The 21,666-nt window shown below is 41.4% G+C and overlaps 1 protein-coding gene across 1 annotated transcript in view; it reads left to right on the forward strand.

Moving 5' to 3' along the window:
- The first annotated feature begins 365 nt into the window (after window positions 1–365).
- ADAMTS5 (ADAM metallopeptidase with thrombospondin type 1 motif 5) overlaps window positions 366–21,666 on the forward strand; it is a 44,477-nt gene continuing 23,176 nt past the window's right edge. Inside the window, exons 1-2 of the mRNA XM_029215304.1 lie at window positions 366–2,422; window positions 13,676–13,808. Of these exons, the coding sequence (XP_029071137.1) occupies window positions 1,316–2,422; window positions 13,676–13,808 (1,240 nt within the window). The 5' untranslated portion in view covers window positions 366–1,315. The remainder of the gene's footprint in view (window positions 2,423–13,675; window positions 13,809–21,666) is intronic.

A 21,666-nucleotide genomic window follows, 5' to 3' on the forward strand; every position in this document is an offset into this window, starting at 1 on the left:
AGAACGAGAGCGAAGAGTCCGAGGGATGCGGAGGGAGGAAGCCGGTACCGGGAGAGCAGGGCGAGGGGGCGCACGGGAAGCTGAAAGCCCTTGGCTGATGGATGCTGTTGCAAGGTCTACGAGTCCAGAGCGCACCGGCGTGCACAGGGCAAAAACGTGCTGCAGGAACTTCCTACCGAGGGAAAGAAAAGCAGGAGAAAAGGGGGCAGAGAGAGACTTGAAACGTCTCAGTAACTTTAAAAACATACCAAAACACCCCGTCAGGAGATGAGGTAAGCCGAGGTTAGCCAACCCCGATTGGTTGTGAAATATCAGACAAACCCCAGCCGCTGTGGCTTTAAATGAGGCCAAAGAAATCTTCTGTTTTTCTTACTCAAATACTTTTCTCCCCCTCGCCCTTGCTCCCTCCCCCACCCTCCTTCCACCTCACCAGGTCCCTTCCTCCTCCGCTGTCGCCCTTTCCTCGATCACCCCCCAGGCCCGCCCTCCCCCATCTGATTAGGCGCGGACCAGGAAGGGTGGGAGTGGTGGGGGAAGCTCTCCCTTTAAGAGGCAGCTTGCAGTGACGAATTGCTGAAATTGCCATTGCAGGATGGCATGCCGCTATAAATTCATTGTTCCACCTCCTCGCATCTTCACAGCGCTCGCGCTGCTCTCCGCGCTCGCAGCGGCCGACTGGGGATGACGGCGGGCAGGAAGACACTGCATCAGAAGGGACACGGACGCGCAGCTTCGCTGGCTCGCCGCAGGCCGCCCCTTGCATTTCTGTTTTAATTTTTATGGCTTTTTTTCTTCTCTTTCTTCCCTTCCTCCCGGTTCCAGTAGAGTCAAGGAAACCCACAAAATAAGAAAGGAAGCGGGCTCCGGAGCTTGGAACCCCTGCTGCCGGCGGGTCCCGAGCAGCAAGGGGGCTGGAGGCAGCACGCACCAGTTGCCCGCCTGGTGCGCGGCACCTTCCTTACTTTTCTCGGTGCTCCAATCCTGGCTGGAGTTGGATTGGGGTTTTTCCCCTTTTCTCCACAACCCGGCTTCTTTTTCTTTTCTTTCCTTTTTTTTTTTCATTTATTCTTTTTTTTATCCTCTTTCGGGAGCACGAATCCAAACATTTTCCAAACCAACAAAGAAAAGTTCGCACGCTGGCATCGCGGCCGGGACAGGCTGGCGCTGCTGCCGGGTCCCCCTCCCTCCGACACTTGACTCAACCTTGCAAGCAAGTGTATGTGTGTCCCCACCTCCCGCCCCGGTAACTTCCAGAGCGAATAACAAACCCCCATAAAGTCCCCGTCGCGCAGCCCCTCCCCGCGGGCAGCGCACTATGCTGCTCGGGTGGGCGTCCCTGCTGCTGTGCGCGCTCCGCCTGCCCCCGGTCGCGGCCGGCCCCGCCGCGGCACCTGCCCAGGATAAAGCCGGGCAGCCTCGGGCTGCTGCGGCGGCCGCCCAGCCCAGCCGGCGGCAGGGGGAGGAGGCGCAGGAGCCGGCCGAGCCTCCCGGCCACCCTCACCCCCTGGCGCCGCAGCGCAGGAGCCGCGGGCTTGTGCAGAACATCGACCAGCTCTACTCGGGCGGCGGCAAGGTGGGCTACCTGATCTACGCGGGCGGCCGGAGGTTCCTCCTGGACCTAGAGCGGGATGGTTCGGTGGGCGCCGCTGGCTTTGTGCCCGCAGGAGGCGGGCAGAACGCGACCCGGCGCCACCGGGGCCACTGCTTCTACCGGGGCACGGTGGACGGCAGCCCCCGCTCTCTGGCTGTCTTTGACCTCTGCGGTGGTCTCGACGGCTTCTTCGCGGTCAAGCACGCGCGCTACACCCTGAAGCCGCTGCTGCGCGCGCCCTGGGCGGAGGCGGAGGCCAGGCGCGTGTACGGGGACGGGTCCGCGCGGATCCTGCACGTCTACACCCGCGAGGGCTTCAGCTTTGAGGCCCTGCCGCCTCGCACCAGCTGCGAGACCCCCACGTCCCCGCCAGGGCCCCGTGAGCGCCCCCCGGCGCACAGCAGCCCGGACCGACGCTGGGCGCTGGCCCTGCAGCTCCCGGACCAGTCAACTCCCTCGTCCGATGGGGGTCAGAGACCACAGACGTGGTGGCGGCGGCGGCGGCGCCGCTCCGTCTCCCGGGCCCGCCAGGTGGAGCTGCTCCTGGTGGCCGACGCGTCCATGGCGCGGATGTATGGCCAGGGCCTGCAGCATTACCTCCTGACCCTGGCCTCCATCGCCAACAAGCTGTACAGTCACGCCAGCATCGAGAACCACATCCGCCTGGTCGTGGTGAAGGTGGTGGTGCTGGGCGACAAAGACAAGAGCCTGGAAGTGAGCAAAAACGCGGCCGCCACGCTCAAGAACTTTTGCAAATGGCAGCACCAGCACAACCAGCTGGGGGCTGACCACGAGGAACACTACGACGCTGCCATCCTGTTTACTCGGGAGGTAGGTCCCGCCTGGGGGAGTGGTTCAAGCCCCGGAGTACGGAGGTAGGTCAACAGGACAGCCTTGTTGACAGCCTTGTTTCTCCCACAAACCGCCTGCCCCCATGGGTTTGCTTCCCTGCTTCTTGCAGGAAACCCAGCCAGCCTCCAGATCTGCTCCCGTATTCAGGATAGAGCCGGAGCAATTCAAGCCTTAAATGACCAAGACCTGCTCACACAATCAGTCCAACAGGCAGGATGTCTCCAGTCTGAGATACGCAGTCATAGATGCGTAAATATGGTAAAATGGAGCTAGAATGCTTGGGGAAATGTGCGTCGTTAAATGAGAAAAGGGGGAAAGCAAGTTTGTCTTTGGAATCAGGGATCATCTACTTTCCAATGAACCCAAAGATATAACTTTGTCTAACCTAATGGCAAGGGCTGATGATTCATTCACTGTAGTCACTTTTACCCACAATCTTCCTTTGTAAATGTCCATACCTTCTTACTTGAACCCCTTTCAAGACATAAGTCAAGGGAAGGCTTTCCAAAGGAAGGACTTGTTTTCCAGTCTGGCTTCCTAATGGAGTTCTTACATACCCAGCTTGGTGGAATCTTGCTTCCTTGGATGGAAGGGATTGGGGATGGCCAGGAGGATATAGAAACCCAATCTTGTGAGGTTCCTTAGCAACTCCTTTGCCTAGTCCTCCAATGCATGGCAAGAACTGCTCCGTCCTCCACAGCTGCCAGTCAAGGGTCACATCCAGCTTGCATGTTGGGTTTTGGATGAATGTTTCTGAAGCCCCAGTGCGGAAAGATCTGGGCAAAGAGTCAAGACATGAAGGAATGTTTTCCCAGGATTTCCCTCTTTTAAGGAAGGGGGTTACAGGAAGGGAAAAAATACTGATCTTTATAGGCCCAGAGGTTCTGGGAGGAACACAATATCTATGTAGACCGCCACAAAAGTGTGACATTCAGATACAGAGTCTGGACTGGTTTTGAGCTTGTTTTGCTCAGAGCTTTGAGCCTCAGTTTTCACAGCTGTACTGATTGGCGGTTTTGAGTCATGCTTTCACATGCCTGGTAAGAATGGACTTTGAAAGCTCATTCTTTAAGTGTTTGAGATCCATCCAGGATAGAGAGAAGGATTAGAAGCTTTGAAATATTATGCAAAATCATGGTGCAAAGGGAGCAACCAGAACTAGGACAGGAAGTTCAATGATGGCTTGCAGGAGGTTTCAGAATCACATAGCTCCACCACCTAATTCTCCTATTTTTACTAAGGCACCTCTGGTATGAAGGAAAAGTGTTGATAAATTTGGAGTGGAGAAACACTTGTGGTTCACAGGGTGGACACAGATGTAAACCACATGTAAATAAAGATGCCGGAGGGCAACAGTTTAGGGAGAAGTGGGCAACGCACAGTGCTTTGCACAATGGAAAACCTTTCTCTTCATGAAGTGATCTCCTGGAAACCATCCTTTAATTTTTCTGCACAACATTAATCTTTAAAACGGAAGAACATTCATTTGTGTAGCCTTCCATATGAAGTGAAGTTCTCCTGTAAAACTATCCCTTTTTTATTTGGTTTCCAAGTCTTTTTTTTTTCTTTCTTTCTTTTTTTGGTTCACAACTTTCCATGTCTGGATTTCTTGCTTTGCTACATCACTAGGGGCTGCCAAGAAGGAGGCTTCAGAGAGTTTATGGAAGGAAGTTCTCTAAAGACTGAAGAAAAAATACTTTTGTAGGCATACTACTGCAAAGTGTTCACTTTGAACATTTTCATGGTTCACTTTCATTTTGGAATAAAAATGCACATTCCATAAACATTAATAGAAGACCCCAATACTCCCTATTTCCTGCCCCATAATTTTCCTAATTGCTTCTTAGAAAAAAAAGGAAAACTAGTCAGTGATTCAAAATGATCTGTCTGTTGCTTTTTCTGGATTTGTTTTTTGTTTGGGTAGTTAACGATTCCTATTTTCCAAGCTTTGAAATGTATCAGTTCCTTTAAATAGATAAAGCAAGGGGGAAATAAGTTAACATCTATCTTAATTTTAATAAGTATTATAAGAACATTCATTTTTCAAACTAGTCTACACATGGAAAATATTTTACATGGGCCCTCCCTGGCCTCCTTGCCAAGCAGAAGCATACTTTTAGTAAAGTAAATCTCATTTAGTTTGTGGTTGGCCCTCTGGTATATACATCTAACTTGATGAGAACCAAATATTTGAAGAGCATATTATTATGAATGTATGCACCTAATTTTAAAAGCGCAATTAATTAGGGGGCTGAGGAAAATATTACAAGACTCGTGTAGCATTAATTTGAGAGTACTTTAAAATATAATGTTAATCTCCGCCTAATACTTCAGAATGTGGAAACCAAGAGAGCTAGAGGAGAAATGATCTGAGATCTTCAGTTTCATGGAAATCAGATATCTGGGACTTAAAGAAAAACTTTCATGGCTATTTTTTTTTCAATGAGAAATACCCGGAGTTGGCACCAGGATCTACTTTTACATCTCTGTTTTGAATGTAAGAGGTACGTTGCTTAGCAGCCAGACGCCAAGCCATGAAATCCATGTTTTGATGGGCTCTGAGCACTGTTCAAATTCTGTATCCAGATGTCTTCTCCTAAATTGCTTGTTTTTCAGGCATGAAGCAAATGTGTGAGGATATGTTTTCCACCCATGTTGACTAGCCGAGGGCACCTTGAGCGTTATGTCTAGGAATCAGCAGAATAGTGCTAGTAATTCATTTATCAAACTAACAGGCTTCACTGTCAGGACTGTACCCCAGCACAAGGCGCTGTCCTAATTAGGGAAATATAGCACCGGTCACTTTTTTGCAAGAGGAGCCATTTTCATTCCAGAGTGGCACTTACGCTGGAATTCATACCACTTCTACCATCAAACAGTAGAAATCTGATCTCCCCAGGATTTATGTTTGCTTTCCAGAATCCTTTTCTGGTTCCTGGCTTCCTCTTTTCTTTTAAGATAGTTTCCTTAAAGGCACACTCCTAAATCCATTTTGGAGATGATGCACTCTCCTTTAGAAACAAAACACCTACCTGCTTGAGAAAAAAAGTGGGAAATTGTTTAACATTCCCTGTCTATGACCATACCACCTTGAACATGCCCGACCTCGTCTGTTTAACATTCCCTCACCCCTGCACAACAAAGCTTAATGAAAGCTTTACTTTTTCATGGCTTGAAAGCATTGGATTGAAACTGAACCAGCTACGAGACTATATAATAGAAAAGGTTCATTCATTTTCATTAATCATCAGTGTGCCAGTTAACAGGCAATTGTGTGTCAGCTAACACCTCACTTCTGTATTCTGCCTTTTTTATTTTATTTTATATTGGAGCATAGTTGATTAACAATGTTGTGTTAGTTTCAGGTGTATAGCAAAGTGATTCAGTTATACGTATACATGTATCTATTGTTTTTCAAATTCTTTTCCCACTTAGGCCATTACAGAGTACTGAACAGAGTTCCCTGTGCTGTACAGCAGGTCCCTATTGGTTATGTATTTTAAATATAGCAGTGTGTACATGTCAATCCCAAACTCCTAACCTGCATTCTGCCTTATAATGCTGTGGTGGGGACTCCACCCAGAATTAACAGCTGGCTCCTTGCAAGGTTATGACAATAGGGGGCCCTAGAGGAAGACTGGAAGCTTGGAAGAAGGAAACGGATGTGCTGCTTTTTCTTATTTGCTTGTAGACTGGATCGACTCTTTCAATCACATATTTGAGTTCAAATCCCATTTAAATTCAAAAGCAAGCCCTTATCAAGGAATCATAGCTGATAGGTCAATTCTAACCAATAGAAGGCTAAATGTCTAAGAAATGCGAAGACTGGGAGCAGATTCAGCAGCTCAAGTTGACATTTTAAAAATAAATTGTGGGGCTTCCCTGGTGGCACAGTGGTTGAGGATCCACCTGCCGATGCAGGGGACACAGAATCGTGCCCTGGTCCGGGAAGATCCCACATGCCGCGGAGAGGCTGAGCCCGTGAGCCATGGCCGCTGGGCCTGCGCGTCTGGAGCCTGTGCTCCGCAACGGGAGAGGCCACAGCAGTGAGAGGCCCGTGTACCGCAAAAAAAAAAATAATAATAATCATAATAAATTGTGAATTGAAAATTGCTGAGAGTAGGTCTTAAAAATTTGCATCACCAGAAAAAAAATTGTAACTATGTGTGTGATGGATGTTAACTAGACTTACTGTGGTGATCAGGTTGTGATATACACATATATTGAATCATTATGTTTTACACCTGAAACTAATACAATGTTGTAAGTAAATTATATCTAAATTAATTGTGAAGAATATTACGTAAAATCTGAAGTCTATTATATGAGAGACAGTAAACCACAGCACATAGGACATATTGTCTTCCTCACTTTCAGCACCTGCCTCTGGGCATCTCCTAAGTGTGAGACACTCATTTAGGGAGCTGAAAGCAGCAAGATGGAAAATACCTGGTCCCTGCCCAGCCCAGCTTATCACAAGGGGAGAGGAAGCAGATATATGCATAAATCAGCTAATGTTAGGAAAACTCTAATAAATGCTGTAACTAAGCTATAAACAAAGGCTTAGAAAGGAAAAAGGAAGGAAGAATCAATTCTGCCTCTATATCTTTATACAGGCTTCATTGTAAATGTAGAATTGAATTGATCCTCGAAGGATGGACAGATTTGATTTGGATTCAACCACCTTTTATTGAGCATTTCATAAGATGCTATCCATAGTCATAAACCATTTTATAATTAATCCTTTCAACAGTCTACAACCATAGTGACATTATCATAAGTTGACAGATAAGGACATTCATACAAAGAGAAACAGAGATAAACTTCTCAGAGTAACAGCTGACAGGTGGCTGAGAGGGAAGTTCGTCCTGTCTAGTAGTCTCTAAAATAAAAAGATTACAGCAAATTTTTTCAAACATTCAATATGTTTCTAATAGGCAAAGAGGGATGAAGAGGTTTGAAAAGTAGCCCCTTTCCGAAGAACCTATTCTAGGAAACAGACAAGGAAATGAATAATTGTTATACAGTGTGATGACTTTTGTAATAAATGTGGTCATTAAATGTCATGGAAGTACATTAGAAGGTAGCCTAACCCATCTGAGTTCAATTTGGAAGAAAGAGGAGAATTAACCAGATCTATAAGGAGGAAATAGGCATTGCAGACACACCAAACTAATAGTGCAGTGGCCCAGAGGCAGCATGGTAATTCTGGGAAATATAGGGGTTTAGGTATGATAGGACAGATGGTATGAGAGTGGAAAGGTGATAGATTAGTCTAGAGAAGATGATAACAACCAGCTTATAGAAGAAATTCTATTCCATGTGTATTAGTCTTCTTGGGCTACCATCGCAAAACTCCATAGACAACAGAAACTTACTTTCTCAATTCTGGAGGCTGGGAAGTTCAAGATCTAGGTTTCAGTCTATTTGCTTTCTGGTGAGAACTCTCTTCCTGGCTTGTAGACTGTTACCATCTCACTTTGTGCTTACATGGTGTGTTTGAGGGGGCAGGGGTAAGAGAGAGTTTTCTGGCATCTCTTCTTAAAAGGACACTGATCCTATTAGATCAGGGCCCCAACCTTATGATTTAATTTTACCTTAATTACCTCCTGATAGACCCAATCTCCAAATATAGTCACGTTGGGGATTAAGGCTTCAATACATGAATTTAGACAGTGGCAGGGAACACGATTCAGTCGGTAGCATAAAGAGTTTAAATTGTAAATTAAATTCAGTGGGAGTCTACGGAAAGAGCATCAGAAGGAAAGCAGCAGTGATCAGAGGGGTGTTCTTGAATGAGCCTTCTGGCCTAAGTAGTTGGGCTAGAGCCTGCGGGAGCCTTTACAGACTATTTCGGTAATCTTCAAGGAGAGACTCAAGATGGTCTAAACTAAAGCAGTGGCATTAGAAATAGAGAGGCAGGAGTCGAGTCAATAAGTGTTAAAAAGAAGTGGATTTGAGTAAATTAATCCCTTCTAGCAGGAGGAATATTGGGGCTAAAGTTTGGGCCAAAAAGTTGGGGAGATATGCAGGAAATAGTGGACAAAATGGATCATAAAGGTGCAGTTAAAGCTGGCAAGGAAGCCTGGGTTGCATTGTGCAAGGTTTTAAATGCCGGGCTGAGGTTGGCATGCCTTTTAAGTTTTGCAGGAATGGAGGAATCCTATAAGATCTGGGTTCTAAAATGTAATTGACTGCAGCATATAAGTAGGGAAGTCACAGGAGACGAAAGGACCATTTAGAAGCCTTAGGTGATAGTCCAGGCAGGAAGGAACAATGGAAGGAACAAGAAAGAGAGGACATCTACATGAGGCATTTGGTAGATGGAGTCAGTGACTTACAGTGACTGATCTGATGCGGCAGATGAGAGACAGGCAAGTTAATGATGTCACCAGGTTTCTTACCCATCACTTCCAGTTTCTTGCTTTCTGGAATTCCTTTCTCAGTGCATTTTGTATTTTTCTGTGCCTCTAGATTATTGAGTTCCACCAGATATACCACAGAGAGAAAGACTGTGTTATTTGTTACAACCAAGGAATTTGCTTGACCAAGTAGAGATTATGAATGTGAAAGATAAGAGTAATGTCGGGGGAAACACAGGTGATGATTTAACTGCACCTTGGTGAAGTAAGTTCAGGAATTGGAGTGTTTAGATATAGGTTTGAATTGCAGCTCCACCAGTCTCAAGCTTCTGATTTTGGACACTAATGACCCCTGAGCTTTAATTTCTCCATCTATTAATTGAAGTGTTTTCCCTTAATCTCAACATGTGTGTAGCTGGAACAAACCCATAAACCACCTGGTCCAAGTTCCTAATGCTATTGATGAAGGAAAGTAGCCTCAAAGCATATAAATAATTCACGCAATGAATCTAATTAATAGAGTTGAATTTAAAGCATCACTATCTCTTATCAGCTTCCATCTCCATTCTCCAGAACGACGACTCTTCTGAGCATCTATTCCCCTCAATCTCCAATGTGCTCCATCTTTCCTTTCTCTTCTTCTTATCTCATATTTACCAGGATAAGTTCCCTATCTTGGAACTCCGGGCCCAGGCTACCTTTCCAGCTTCCCCTGTTCATCCTCCACCAGGTCTATCCTGTACTCCAGCCACAAGAAACATGTTGTCATTTCCAAAACAGACCCTGCCTTTTCCCACCCCTGATATATTCACGAGTCTTTCCTTTTTTGAATACCCTTCCTCTAACACTGTCAGACTCCTTTTCATCCCTCAAGATCCATTGAGCTCCTTTGAAACACCTTTATTGATTCCCCCAAGGAGAGCTTGGCAATTCCTCTTCTGAACTCCCTCAGCAACCTGTTCAATCTGCTTCCTTCTTGACATGTCTTGTTTTGCTCACTAGATCATGACATTTCTTAAGGGTCAGGATCAGATCTTATTGTATTTATTCACCACACTGTCAGCACTTCACACAGTGTCTGGCAGGTTGTGTACACACAATAATTGTTTTAGGAATAAGTGTACCTGGATCCCTTGGTCCCTAATCCAGCAGAGCTCCATGTTTTTTGTGTTACCTAGTTGTATCCAGAAGCATGGACAGAGACTGCAGAACATGGGTCATTGTCATGGTTGGCCTAACAGACCCTATTAATGTAGTTTCTGCTGAGGTCCAAATCAAGATCTCTGCTATTGGGGGCTGCTGTTTAGGTAGCCCTAAATCCCTCTTCACTAGGAATCTGGTAGACGGATAGGTAGATACCTGAGGCTAGTTAAACCCTCTTCTCTGCCCTTCCCTAGAGCTCTGAGCTTGTCCTTACCAGGGGGTAATATCTGCAGAAATAGAAGATGCTGCTATTTAACTCCAGATTCCCCCATACAAGGTACCCTGCCTTCATTTTGGCTGCCGTTACCACAGCTGTGATGATATCTGCTCTTATCAGCCTTCACGTTTCCTTCCTTCCCTCAGCGCATTTATGCTACCTGAGAGACCAATCTCCCATCAAGACTAGAAATCCTGCGTCTCCTGTTATGCCTTCCACTTTGCACACTCACATCGGCTTAGTTCATTTTCCCCACCCAGTACCGACCACTGGGATTTTCCAAGTTGTATTAGCTTCTGGGCACCTGCTTCTCAAGGTAGCAGACTTTGCTGGCTCCCTCCCCAACCCCACTCCATCCACAAGAATAGGTCTGATGTACTGTGAGTCCTCCTAAACTTCACGATAAGTCACAGATACGGCCATATTCATGATCCTCTAAATGACCACCCTTAGTCACCATGTCAGTGACCACCCTGTCAAGTCTTCGTTGGGCTTGCTGACTATCTCGGCTCTATTTTAGGTACAATGTCCCAGTCCTGGCTTCTGGCCAGGACCACACCACAAACCCACCAGTTAAATCTCTGCATGCTCTTGCAACCCTTACATTTTATTAAATCTTCCATTGCATTGTTGTCTACACGATATCAATATCATGATAAGATATCAATCCTGCATAAAAAGAGCCATCTTTAACATAGCAGAGATATAACTTCTCTTCAGATTTACACTGACTAAGCAGAAGAATTCTTGAGAGCACTTTTATTTTGTTTGCCTCTTATGTGGCTACTGTATATGATTTACATTTCTTTAGTATCCCCTGCTTCCAGATTTGGAAGATAGATGGATGGGTGGACAGACGGAGAGACAGACAGACAGACAGATAGATAAATGCTATTGTCCCAATGGTGTCTTTACTCTTTCTCTGAATTAAAAAAAAATTTTTTCTATAAATTTCAAATAAGGTTTGCACCTGTAAATGTTGTTATAAATCACCATCAGAAAATAGACATGAATGTGATGTGCTGTATTCTTAATAATTTGATGCACAAGTTGAGTTTTAATGCAATGGAGTGAACATTGCCTCCCAAAGAAATACAGGCATTCGTTGTATAACTTGAGGAAGAAACCATAACTGAGCTGCAACGGTTTGAAATTGCATGAGTGAAGTGGAAAGATTGCCAGTTTACATAATTACAGTTACAGAAATATAGTCTGTGGCTATGCAGTCAAGGGTTTAATCAGTGTGATTAAAAAAATAACTGCTTCTGTTCATTATTTTGTCACATGTACAAATTTCCGTGGCAAAGGGCCAAATGCATTTAATGCAATTCAAGGATGACAAGGAGGTTTGATGGGCTCTAATGAGCAATTGATTAGCAGTAAACAGAGAGAGAATAAGAATCCACATTAAACTCTATTCAGAACAAGAGGGCCATTTCCATTAGCTGTGGCTGTTCATCTGAGCTTATTAATGAAGTAAGGAGTAAGAAGGGGAAACAATTCTTTGGTTTTGTTATTTGAACCCCAAATTGTGAAGATAAACATAAAACACGGTTTAAAAAAATATGCATGTGCAGAAATAACCCACAGTGTCCAGTAGTTCACTTAAACCATGACCTGGGCCTTTGGTCTTAAAGCTACTAAAATGACTGGGGGGAAAATGGATTAAAACATGTATTGTACTATATAATTATCTCAAAGACTGATTGTTATGCAAAAGTGTGTTCCAATTTCAATTTTAAAAACTACTAATTTGTTCTCAACAGCTGTAATTTGAGATCCCATGGATGACATATGAGGATGCCCAGGAGACATTGGGAGGCTATTGTTGGTTTGGGGACTGGATTCACCGAGGCTACTTGGCTGAGATTTCTATTGTCTGCAGCTATAATAATATGGCGGCCACAGTGCAATTCATCACAGCTGGGATCTCATAATATACGGAACACAATAAGGACCTGAAAATGTACTAGGGAGATCGTAGGATATACCTTTTAAATATTATTCACCTTAACTGGACTTTTATGCAGCTTTTTATGCAGAGAAAAGTTAGAAGAGTGTTGACATTGACTAGGCGGCGTTAGTTATGTAGTAGTAATATCTCGTGCTGGCTTCCTGCAGTCTGTTGAGGTCTTGCTAGCATACAGCATATTAAAGGTATGTGACAATGTTCAGTAAGGCAAAAATCTGTATAGGATAACCATCTCTTCTCTTTGTCCTGGGAGAATAAAAATATTAGCTCCATGTCATCAAAAAAAAAAAGTAAAAAATAAAATTATGTGAGGTCTACATTGCATCTGACTATATGTCAGAATTCACCTCAATTAAGCAAATGTTTGTTGAGTTCCTATTATAAGTCAGGCATTGTGGTAGTTGGAGACACAAAGATAATAACTGCAACAGAGAGAACACTTATTTCAACTAGTAAATAGTCATTTTTCACAGTAATTAATATTTTTTAAAAATTCTCCTGCAGTTATTCACTTATGGCTTTTGCTTTGGATAGAAATATATATACTGTCAATTAATTTTCATTGAAAACAGGAGTCAAATACAAGAAAGTCTAATGTCCATTAATACTCAAATAGCACTTAATGGAAAGCTTATCATTACAAATCTATCATGTCAAAAAATTTGGCTTATATTTTCTCTATATGCTTCGTAATTTAAAATTGTCTTGTTGATGTCTCTTTCATCTAATTTGATCATATTAACCATTAGTGAGGTGTGATCATGTTCCCCTTTGAGAATCTCTTAAAAGCTATGCAATTTCTCTCCAGGAGAACATGTATGCTCATTTATATAAATACAGTATATTACATATATTTTCTGAGAATTGATCAGGTTGAAAAACACTACATTAAATACTGTGGGAAAGAGTGTATACATTTCTGAAGACACAACCTATGAAATTACAACTCAATTTGGTAATTAAGAGATGATCTTTTGAGGAATTACCCTTACAGATTAAAATTTAGTTTCTTACCCAAATTACTGGGAAATTTATATTCTGCCATAAATAGGTGATTGCAATTTGCCCCTGTGATGGAAAACAAATTATTAGACTTGGCTTCTGATAAATTTAGCCGGAATTTAGGTCAGAATATTAAGGCTTTCCTAAGCGTGACTGTATGTGAAAGTGATCCATGGCATATGTGCCTGCATATACACAGTACAGCTTTGTTAAGGCTGCGACTGCTATTGTAATGGACAAGCCACAATCTTATGACATCTTTTAAAACGTAATTGAGTCCCTTCTGTGCTTCTGGGACCCAGAGAAGTTTAGAAGAGTCAATGCTATTAGTTTGTCTTTGGAAGGTTTCCAGAGCTGAGCAGGTGATACCATAAACATATCCCAGTGTTGACATTTGGAGTGAGCAAGTGGCTCTACAAGGTGGCTCCTTCTGGATGTAAATTGATTTTAATGATTTCTTTCTTTCTCCTGGGCAGGATTTATGTGGGCATCACTCATGTGACACCCTGGGAATGGCAGACGTTGGGACCGTATGTTCTCCTGAACGCAGCTGTGCTGTGATTGAAGATGATGGTCTCCATGCAGCCTTCACCGTGGCTCACGAAATTGGTATGCAGTGTCTTTTCTCTTCCCTGGCCAAATCAAACACTTGTAACAGCTGCTACAGGAACCAAAATACTTGGCAATTAATTCCAGATTTCTCCTGGTTCAGATGCAGCATTGGGGATTACATTTGTTTATATTTGTACTTTTAGGGTTAACTAATAAGAGGGAAGGAAAACAAAGTCAGGCATACACAGAAGATATTTCCTTTCTGTCAGTGCCATTTAAAAGTTTAAGAGAAATTCACTAGTGCTGCTGTCTTTTGAAGCATCCATAAAGGACTCAGACAAAATTTGTCACAGTTGACAATGGAATGCAGAGATGGTTGCCTTAGAAGTTACTCTATTGATTCATCCAGGGCTAATCCGTTTACACAGGAATTCATCAGGTTTTATTCCACTGTGAGTGATAACAGTCAGCTCCTGGAGAAGGTAATCAATAGATTATGGACAGCGTTCCTGTCTTGTTTTTAATAGCAAAGCAAATGAAGCAAAACCTAACAGTTACCAGGGTTGGTTTTAAAATGTCACTTACCTGGTGACATTAAGAAACTCATCTAAATCCTAAAACTAGAAATTTAGGACTGAGTTAAATATGAAAAATATCCCAGCAATTAGGAATATGTGTTTCCTAATAATTGACCTAGTTACTAGGTATATAAGAAGTTAATTTAGTACTTAGGATTAAATGTTAGAATTATACCCATCTGGGCTCAGTTCTTGCTAAAGTACTTTCTACCTGTGTCATGCTGGTCTGATTATTTAAACTCTCTAAGCTTCAGTTTTCATATCCAAAATATAGGCATAATAATGCCTATTTCATTGAATTATTTCAGGGACCAAGTTGGGTAAGTTACAGATACCAGCTGTTATTTATATCCATATACACTTCTGTTTATCTTTTTAATTAACTAGTTCATTTACTTTTTTTTTTTAATTTTTTTTTGCGGTACGCAGACCTCTCACTGCTGTGGCCTCTCCTGTTGCGGGGCACAGGCTCCGGACGCACAGGCTCAGCGGCCATGGCTCACAGGCCTAGCCGCTCCGCGGTAGTTCATTTACTTTTTAATGTGTCACCTTTTAGCATTATCTTTTTGGAGGCAAAGTACGGCTTGATAGTTATTGTACTTTTTTGCTGTATTTTATTAAGCAGATTGTTTTCTTAAGCTAAAACCATAATTTTAAAATAGAAATTAAAACTTTTTTCCCATAATTTTAGTAGGCAAAGAACATTTCACAATGTGTTGATTTTTGGCTGCTATGTTTTCTTTTGGGACTTAAAATAACTTCACATCAAAAGTGTAACTGTATAAGTCAGTATATTGGAGCAGTAAAATAGAAATCAGCACTTAAATTCCAGTTTGTATGTATTAATCATGATCTTAATTCTCTTAACTGACACTCTTCTTACCATCTAAGCAAAAAAACACAAGCATAACATCTTAATGTAAATAACTATCCAATAGCATCACTGATAACAATTCAATTTAATACTTTATTAATTGAGCATCTTTAGCTTCAAGATGGAATCCCAGCTCTGTCTCCATGGTCTCTTTTTATCTCAGGAAAGAGATTCAGACAATGAGTCTCCATTTCTTCCCTAGAAAGTGAACTAATAATGAATGAGGCATGGCTCTCTGGTGGCTGCACTAGAAGACCTGGTATGTCTGAAAGTGTTTTAAAAACACAAATGCCATTTGAGCTTTGGGGCTGGGATTATGTCTTCACCTCTCTCTTATTCATGCCTATTAAACTCACTGATAAAAAATACAGCCTAACATTGATCCTTCATTGATATTTCTTATATATCTCTGTATGTGCATGAATAAGTGGGAGAAACACAAGAGCCATCCAAGGCAATATTCTGATTTTGCAGCAAAGCTAAGAAGAATTAGTTCAAATACTCAAGAGCATTGTAGTGACGCAGAGACAATTGAAAAAGTACACCAGTAATTAATCACCATTATTCAGAGTGAGAGAAGTTCCATAAGAAAAGTTCTAAGCCCTGGGTAGGTAGAGGCTGGTTCATCTCACACTGAGTAGAGGAATGATGAGAAATAAGCAACAGTGCTGCAGTAAACATTGGGGTACATGTGTCCTTTTGAATTATGGTTTTCTCAGGGTATATGCCCAGTAGTGGGATTGCTGGGTCGTATGGTAGTTCTATTTTTAGTTTTTTAAGGAACCTCCATACTGTTCTCCATAGTGGCTGTATCAATTTACATTCCCACCAACGGTACAAAAGGGTTTCCTTTTCTCCACATTCTCTCCAGCATTTGCTGTTTGTAGATTTTCTGGTGATGACCATTCTGACCAGTGTGAGGTGATACCTCATGGTAGTTTTGATTTGCATTTCTCTAATGATTAGTGATGTTGAGCATCTTCTCATGTGCCTCTTGGCCATCTGTATGTCTTCTTTGGGGAAATGTCTACTTAGGTCTTCCACTCATTTTTTAATTGGGTTGTTTGTTTTCTTGATATTGAGCTCCATGAGCTGTTTGTATATTTTGGAGATTAATCCTTTGTCTGTTGATTCATTTGCAAATATTTTCTCCCATTCTGAGGGTTGTCTTTTTGTCTTGTTTATGGTTTCCTTTGCTGTGCAAAAGCTTTTAAGTTTAATTAAGTCCCATTTGTTTATTTTTGTTTTTATTTTCATTACTCTGGGAGGTAGGTCTAAAAGGACACATGTACCCCAATGTTCATTGCAGCATTATTTATAATAGCCAGGACATGGAAACAACCTAAGTGTCCAACGATAGATGAACGCATAAAGAATATGTGGTACATATATACAATGGAATATTACTCAGCCATAAAAAGGAACAAAATTGGGTCATTTGTAGCGATGTGGATGGACCTAGAGTCTGTCATATAGAGTGAAGTAAGCCAGAAAGAGAAAAACAAATATCGTATATTAACGCATATATGTGGAACCTAGAAAAATGATACAGATGAACTTATTTGCAGGGCAGGAATAGAGACGTAGACGTAGAGAACAGATTTGTGGACACAGGTGGGGAAGCGGAAGGTTGGATGAATTGGGAGATTAGGTTTGACATAAATACACTACCACATGTAAAATAGCTAGCTCGTGGGAACCTGCTGTATGGCACAGGGAGTTCAGCTCGGTGCCCTGTGGTGACCTAACATGTGGGGGGTGGGTGGGGCGGGGAATTTGGGAGAAGGGAGGTCCAAGAGGGAGGGGATATAGGTATACATAGAGCTGATTCGTTTCATTGTACAGCAGAAACTAACACAACATTGTAAAGCAATTTTACTCCAATAAAAAAAAAAGAAGAAAGAAAGAAGCAACAGAGTGGAATTGTGGCATCGACCACCCATGAGATCATGAGCCCTAAATCCTGACCTTGTGAAAAAGGGATTACAGATTCCATGAAGGAAGGACTGTTCCTTCAATCCTCTAGTGATCCATTTGTACACATTGACAGCCTCTGGTTTCTTTGTAAAGAAACCACTGTGGCAGTAAATGCAGCTTCTTTGAGGCTGCATTGATCCCCAAGGCAACTGGACTGGAATGAAGAACCTTCCAGCATCATCTTTCCCAGCCCTCCTGAGTTCCTAAACCAAGAGGTTATGCAGGCAGGCAGCAGTCAGAGAGGTAGGAAGCCAGTTGCTAATGAGAACATTTTATTAAAACTGTATATGTACAATAAGAACTTTTCTTAATAATACAAGAATAGTGGACATAGTTTTATAAGAGAACAACGTGGGAGAAATGTGGGTTTCTTTGCAAAGAGAAATCATACCTAACTCTTTGATGTCTGACTATGCTCTGTGTTCCCTTTAATTTCTTGTTTGGATCATTTCTATTTACTTCTTTAGAATTCTCTGTAATTCATTCTCCAATCAAACAGTGCCTACTTAATTTCCCTTTTTCCATTACATGTGCCCTAATCTGAGAAATTTAAGGTCTGGGAATAGGGGGATATGGATTTAATTTCCCTTTTATAAAGGGATCTGGCTTTCATTCACTTTGCTTCCTAATCGCTTTATTTTTCTTTAATTTCACTTTTCGCCTAAATATTGTGAACATGTGTCATAAAGTATAAGCCTTAAAAATTGTAAAGATAACCTTACAAAATATTTCCTAATCGTCTGTATACAATTACAGAGCTTTGCTTCTGCAGCCAGTGTGATCTTGGGTAGTGCAGCTTGCTATTCTGTTTCTAGCGCTTTATTTTTAGATTGTTGCTTGAAGCCATCAGCTTGAATTAACTATGCTCTGGATTCTAATTCTACTCTGTTCTTCTTATGTAATTTCCTCCCTTCCCTTTTATTAGACATTTACTACTTTCCAAATTTGGAGGTTACATATCCAGGCTACATATGGTGATAAAATGACGTTGTGAAACCTCGGTTTTGCCAGAGTGTTTTGAATTCGCTTCAGTCCATTCCAAAATGAGCAATTTGCTTCATGCATACAGTGTAAATACATTCCTGTGCTCAAAACATAAGCTGTGGAGAAAATTTCCAGGCTGTTCACATGATCTTTCTACTTTATTTCTTCTATAAGAAGTGAAATTATATATTTGATTAATACTTTTATTAACAGATTTAAATTCCACTTCACATGGAATGTCCCACTCACTGCTTCCTCTTTCTGTACATGGTGGTTTAAAATACAAAGTCATTATAGTTGAATAAAAAGTTTTTTTGTTCTTTTACTCCCTTCATCAAAAAATGCCCCTACATTGAGAATTATGTAAAACGTCAATAAACAGAGGCAAGCCTAAAGTCCTTATCTTGTACCTTTTCTATTCATGATGTTAAAGTCATAATGAAGTGACTTAAATGAACAGTTCTGAAAAGTGACTCTTCACGTGCCACGTGTAAACGGGAGCACTTCTCTTTTCCTGCTAGTTCTTTCCAAAAAAAGAGCTAGATTCTGGAGATGCATAGTCAACTGATGTCAATACAGGCTTCTGGAAAATAGAGTTTGATGCGTCTAGACTCTGCCTAGACAGTAACAAATTGCCTGCCATCTTGCTATGTTAGGGGCACGTCAACACTGAGTAAATTGTTAGGACGTTTAAGAAAGTTGTTTGAAACTGTCCCCCATCACTGGACCTTGGGTGGAGGTAAGAATTTTTACAATCCAAATGTGAACTGTAGCAAGTTTCAAGTGAATGCAAGTTTACATTCGGAGTTTATATTTTTAACTTGTCAAACTTTTATTATCAGCTTTCAATAATAAAGATTTCACCTGCTGCACACATGGCTCTCCAACATAATAATGTTACTAATGTTAGGCCAGCTTCTGAGGTGCTAGGGGGAGCAATCTGATTTTATTTAGACTAATGAAATCCATAATTTGCAAACAGGCCGAAGCTTAACCTTAGAGTAGTTAATTACAAAATGTGCTAAGTGAATCTCTCCACCATGAAAGTCTCCAAAATGCTTCCTAAGCTAAAATCAGGCAAAGTGTCAGGGCCAAATATTCAGCTGGAGGCTTAGGAAGTGGTCGAGACACAACAGTATGGCTGCATATGTTTTGCTGCAGTTGGAGTGATTCTCTGCGGTTCTCTGGTTATGTTGATCTGCATGTGACTCTGCTCCCACCGATGATTAGATTAAACGAGCCCATGTTTTGAAAAGCTGCAGAGGCCCTGGAAACACCATACACCAAAGCCAAGTGCACAGAATCAGATGTCAGGACTGACTGTGAGATGTGAGGTAAAAGGAAGCTAGGTTTAAATTTGGTATTTACCCTCAAACCCATAGCTTTAATCAACATGAACTGAGCATTTTTTTCTGTCCAGTTTGGAGCAATGCCACACTGTGTCTTTCTTGGCCCCCAGATGAAAGGTGGGAATAGGTCTTTGCTCCATGTCCGGAGGCAGCATTGAAAGATTTAGCGTTTAGTATCAGTTGGTTTGTTTTTAAATCAAATCCCAATTCGTATTTCTCTAGGGGAGGCCTGTAGATTGTCTGTCATGTGTGTGGAAAGCCAACAAGTTGAAGGTGGCATAAAATAAATATATCACACACTTAATGAGTGATTTTTCCTCTTATGAATAGAAAATTTTGCCTTCTGTCACAAATCAAGAGTGTCTAGTAATATCAAAATTTATCAAAGACTAGAATACCCATAAGTAAAGTTGTAACAAAACCAAGATATTAGTGAGAACAATGAAGTTAACTAACTATCACTGGGTATTTATGTTTGTCAAGCATGTATTCTAAGCACTTTGCATCTTTTATATCCTTTACGCCTCACAAAATCCCATGAGGTACGTACTATTAATGAGTCACCCAAGAGGGGACGCTGATACACAGAGAAGTTTCAAAACCTGTCTAAGGTCAACAACTAGTATACTGCTTGGGGAAAATTTGAACCCAGTTCATCTGGCTATAGAGCCCAAGATTTGGACACTATCCTATAATGGTTTACTAGTGTTCCTTTTGAAGGAGATAATCCTGAATTTGATTCAAAAGGTTATTGACACAGCTATTTATAAGGTGAAAAAATTTGTTTTCTTCCTTCTAAATTACATCATTGATATAACGTTTAGCGTTTATGTTTAATGTTTTGAAATGGAAGTTTTAAGATTTTTATCACTGCTACGTAAGGATTTGCGTTTGAATAGACACATAGGATCCAATTATTGGAGCTCCTGGTTTCCTTCACCAAGGAGTCTAGATTCTGATCCCATGTGAGCTTTTGACTCTCTTTTCAACCTCTGGCAAGACCTTCCTGCATCTCAATAATCTTAACTGGAAAATTAAGTAAAAATAAAAACATCACGTCATTAAGAGACAGATGCTTCATCTGAGCAGTGCTTTCTTAAGTAAACACATGACAGAGCTTCTTGTGACATTTTTTAAAGATGTGGTGCTGTGTCTCCTTGTCTATTGGTCAGTTTGGGGTCGGGAGACGAGAGCTTGAAATTCTGTTTAATTTACAGACCAAAGTTTAGAAAAACAACCCAATTTCCCTCCTGAGGTTAATGTTATAAGTCATCCCTAGTTGTACGGCAATAACTGATTTGGATAAGAAGCTGAACCAACATTTTCCTTTAAAGTAATGTGTCTTTACCCGGGTGTCCATTATCTCAGATTTTAGAATACCAGATTCACTTGTGAATTTAAGGAGACAAGATGCTTTTTAAATCTACATTGTGAATGTCCAAGATGAAATTTATTTAATGAAATGTCACCCATTTACCAATTTTAAAAGACAATTACTGTCCTAGAAAAATTATCAGGAGACTAATTGTTTGCTATTTCTGAGCTAACACTAAACTCAGACTCCTACCCTACAGACTTTGCTTTAATGTAATTTACCATGAAACTCATTTCCTTAGCATAATTCAAATAAACTCCTTCCTGAGGTTATTTTGTGTGATGGGCACTCAGCAGGACTGTTGTATTTATGACATGATTTAATATCTATTAATATATGTGTATATGTATAGCTGATTCACTTTGTTATAAAGCAGAAACTAACACACCATTGTAAAGCAATTATGCTCCAATAAAGATGTTAAAAAAATTAAAAAAAAAATAATAGGTCAGTATTTTATACAGAAGCCCATTTAATTTACACCTTGAGTTTTACTAATGATTTCAAACAGCAACACACAATTCTGGAGGCTGCATCACTTGGGAAAATACTGAATTGGACCCCTGCATTACTCTCTAAATTTTACTGTGACTTCTGTAATACTTAAAAAAAAAAATTTAGTGCGTGAATATACAAATGCCATTAACAAACTCACCCACTACATAACTGTGTTTGGTCCTTAACTCTGTCGGGATTTTAGGCGAGAAGTGGCTTCCAATAACAGGAGTCAAGAATTAAAGATTCACTAAGAAAGATATTATTGTAGATAAGATTGCCT

The sequence above is a fragment of the Monodon monoceros genome, unplaced genomic scaffold (genome assembly GCF_005190385.1).
Source record: "Monodon monoceros isolate NGI ecotype Baffin Bay Population unplaced genomic scaffold, NGI_Narwhal_1 Super_Scaffold_11, whole genome shotgun sequence".
NCBI classification, from domain to species: Eukaryota; Metazoa; Chordata; class Mammalia; order Artiodactyla; family Monodontidae; genus Monodon; species Monodon monoceros.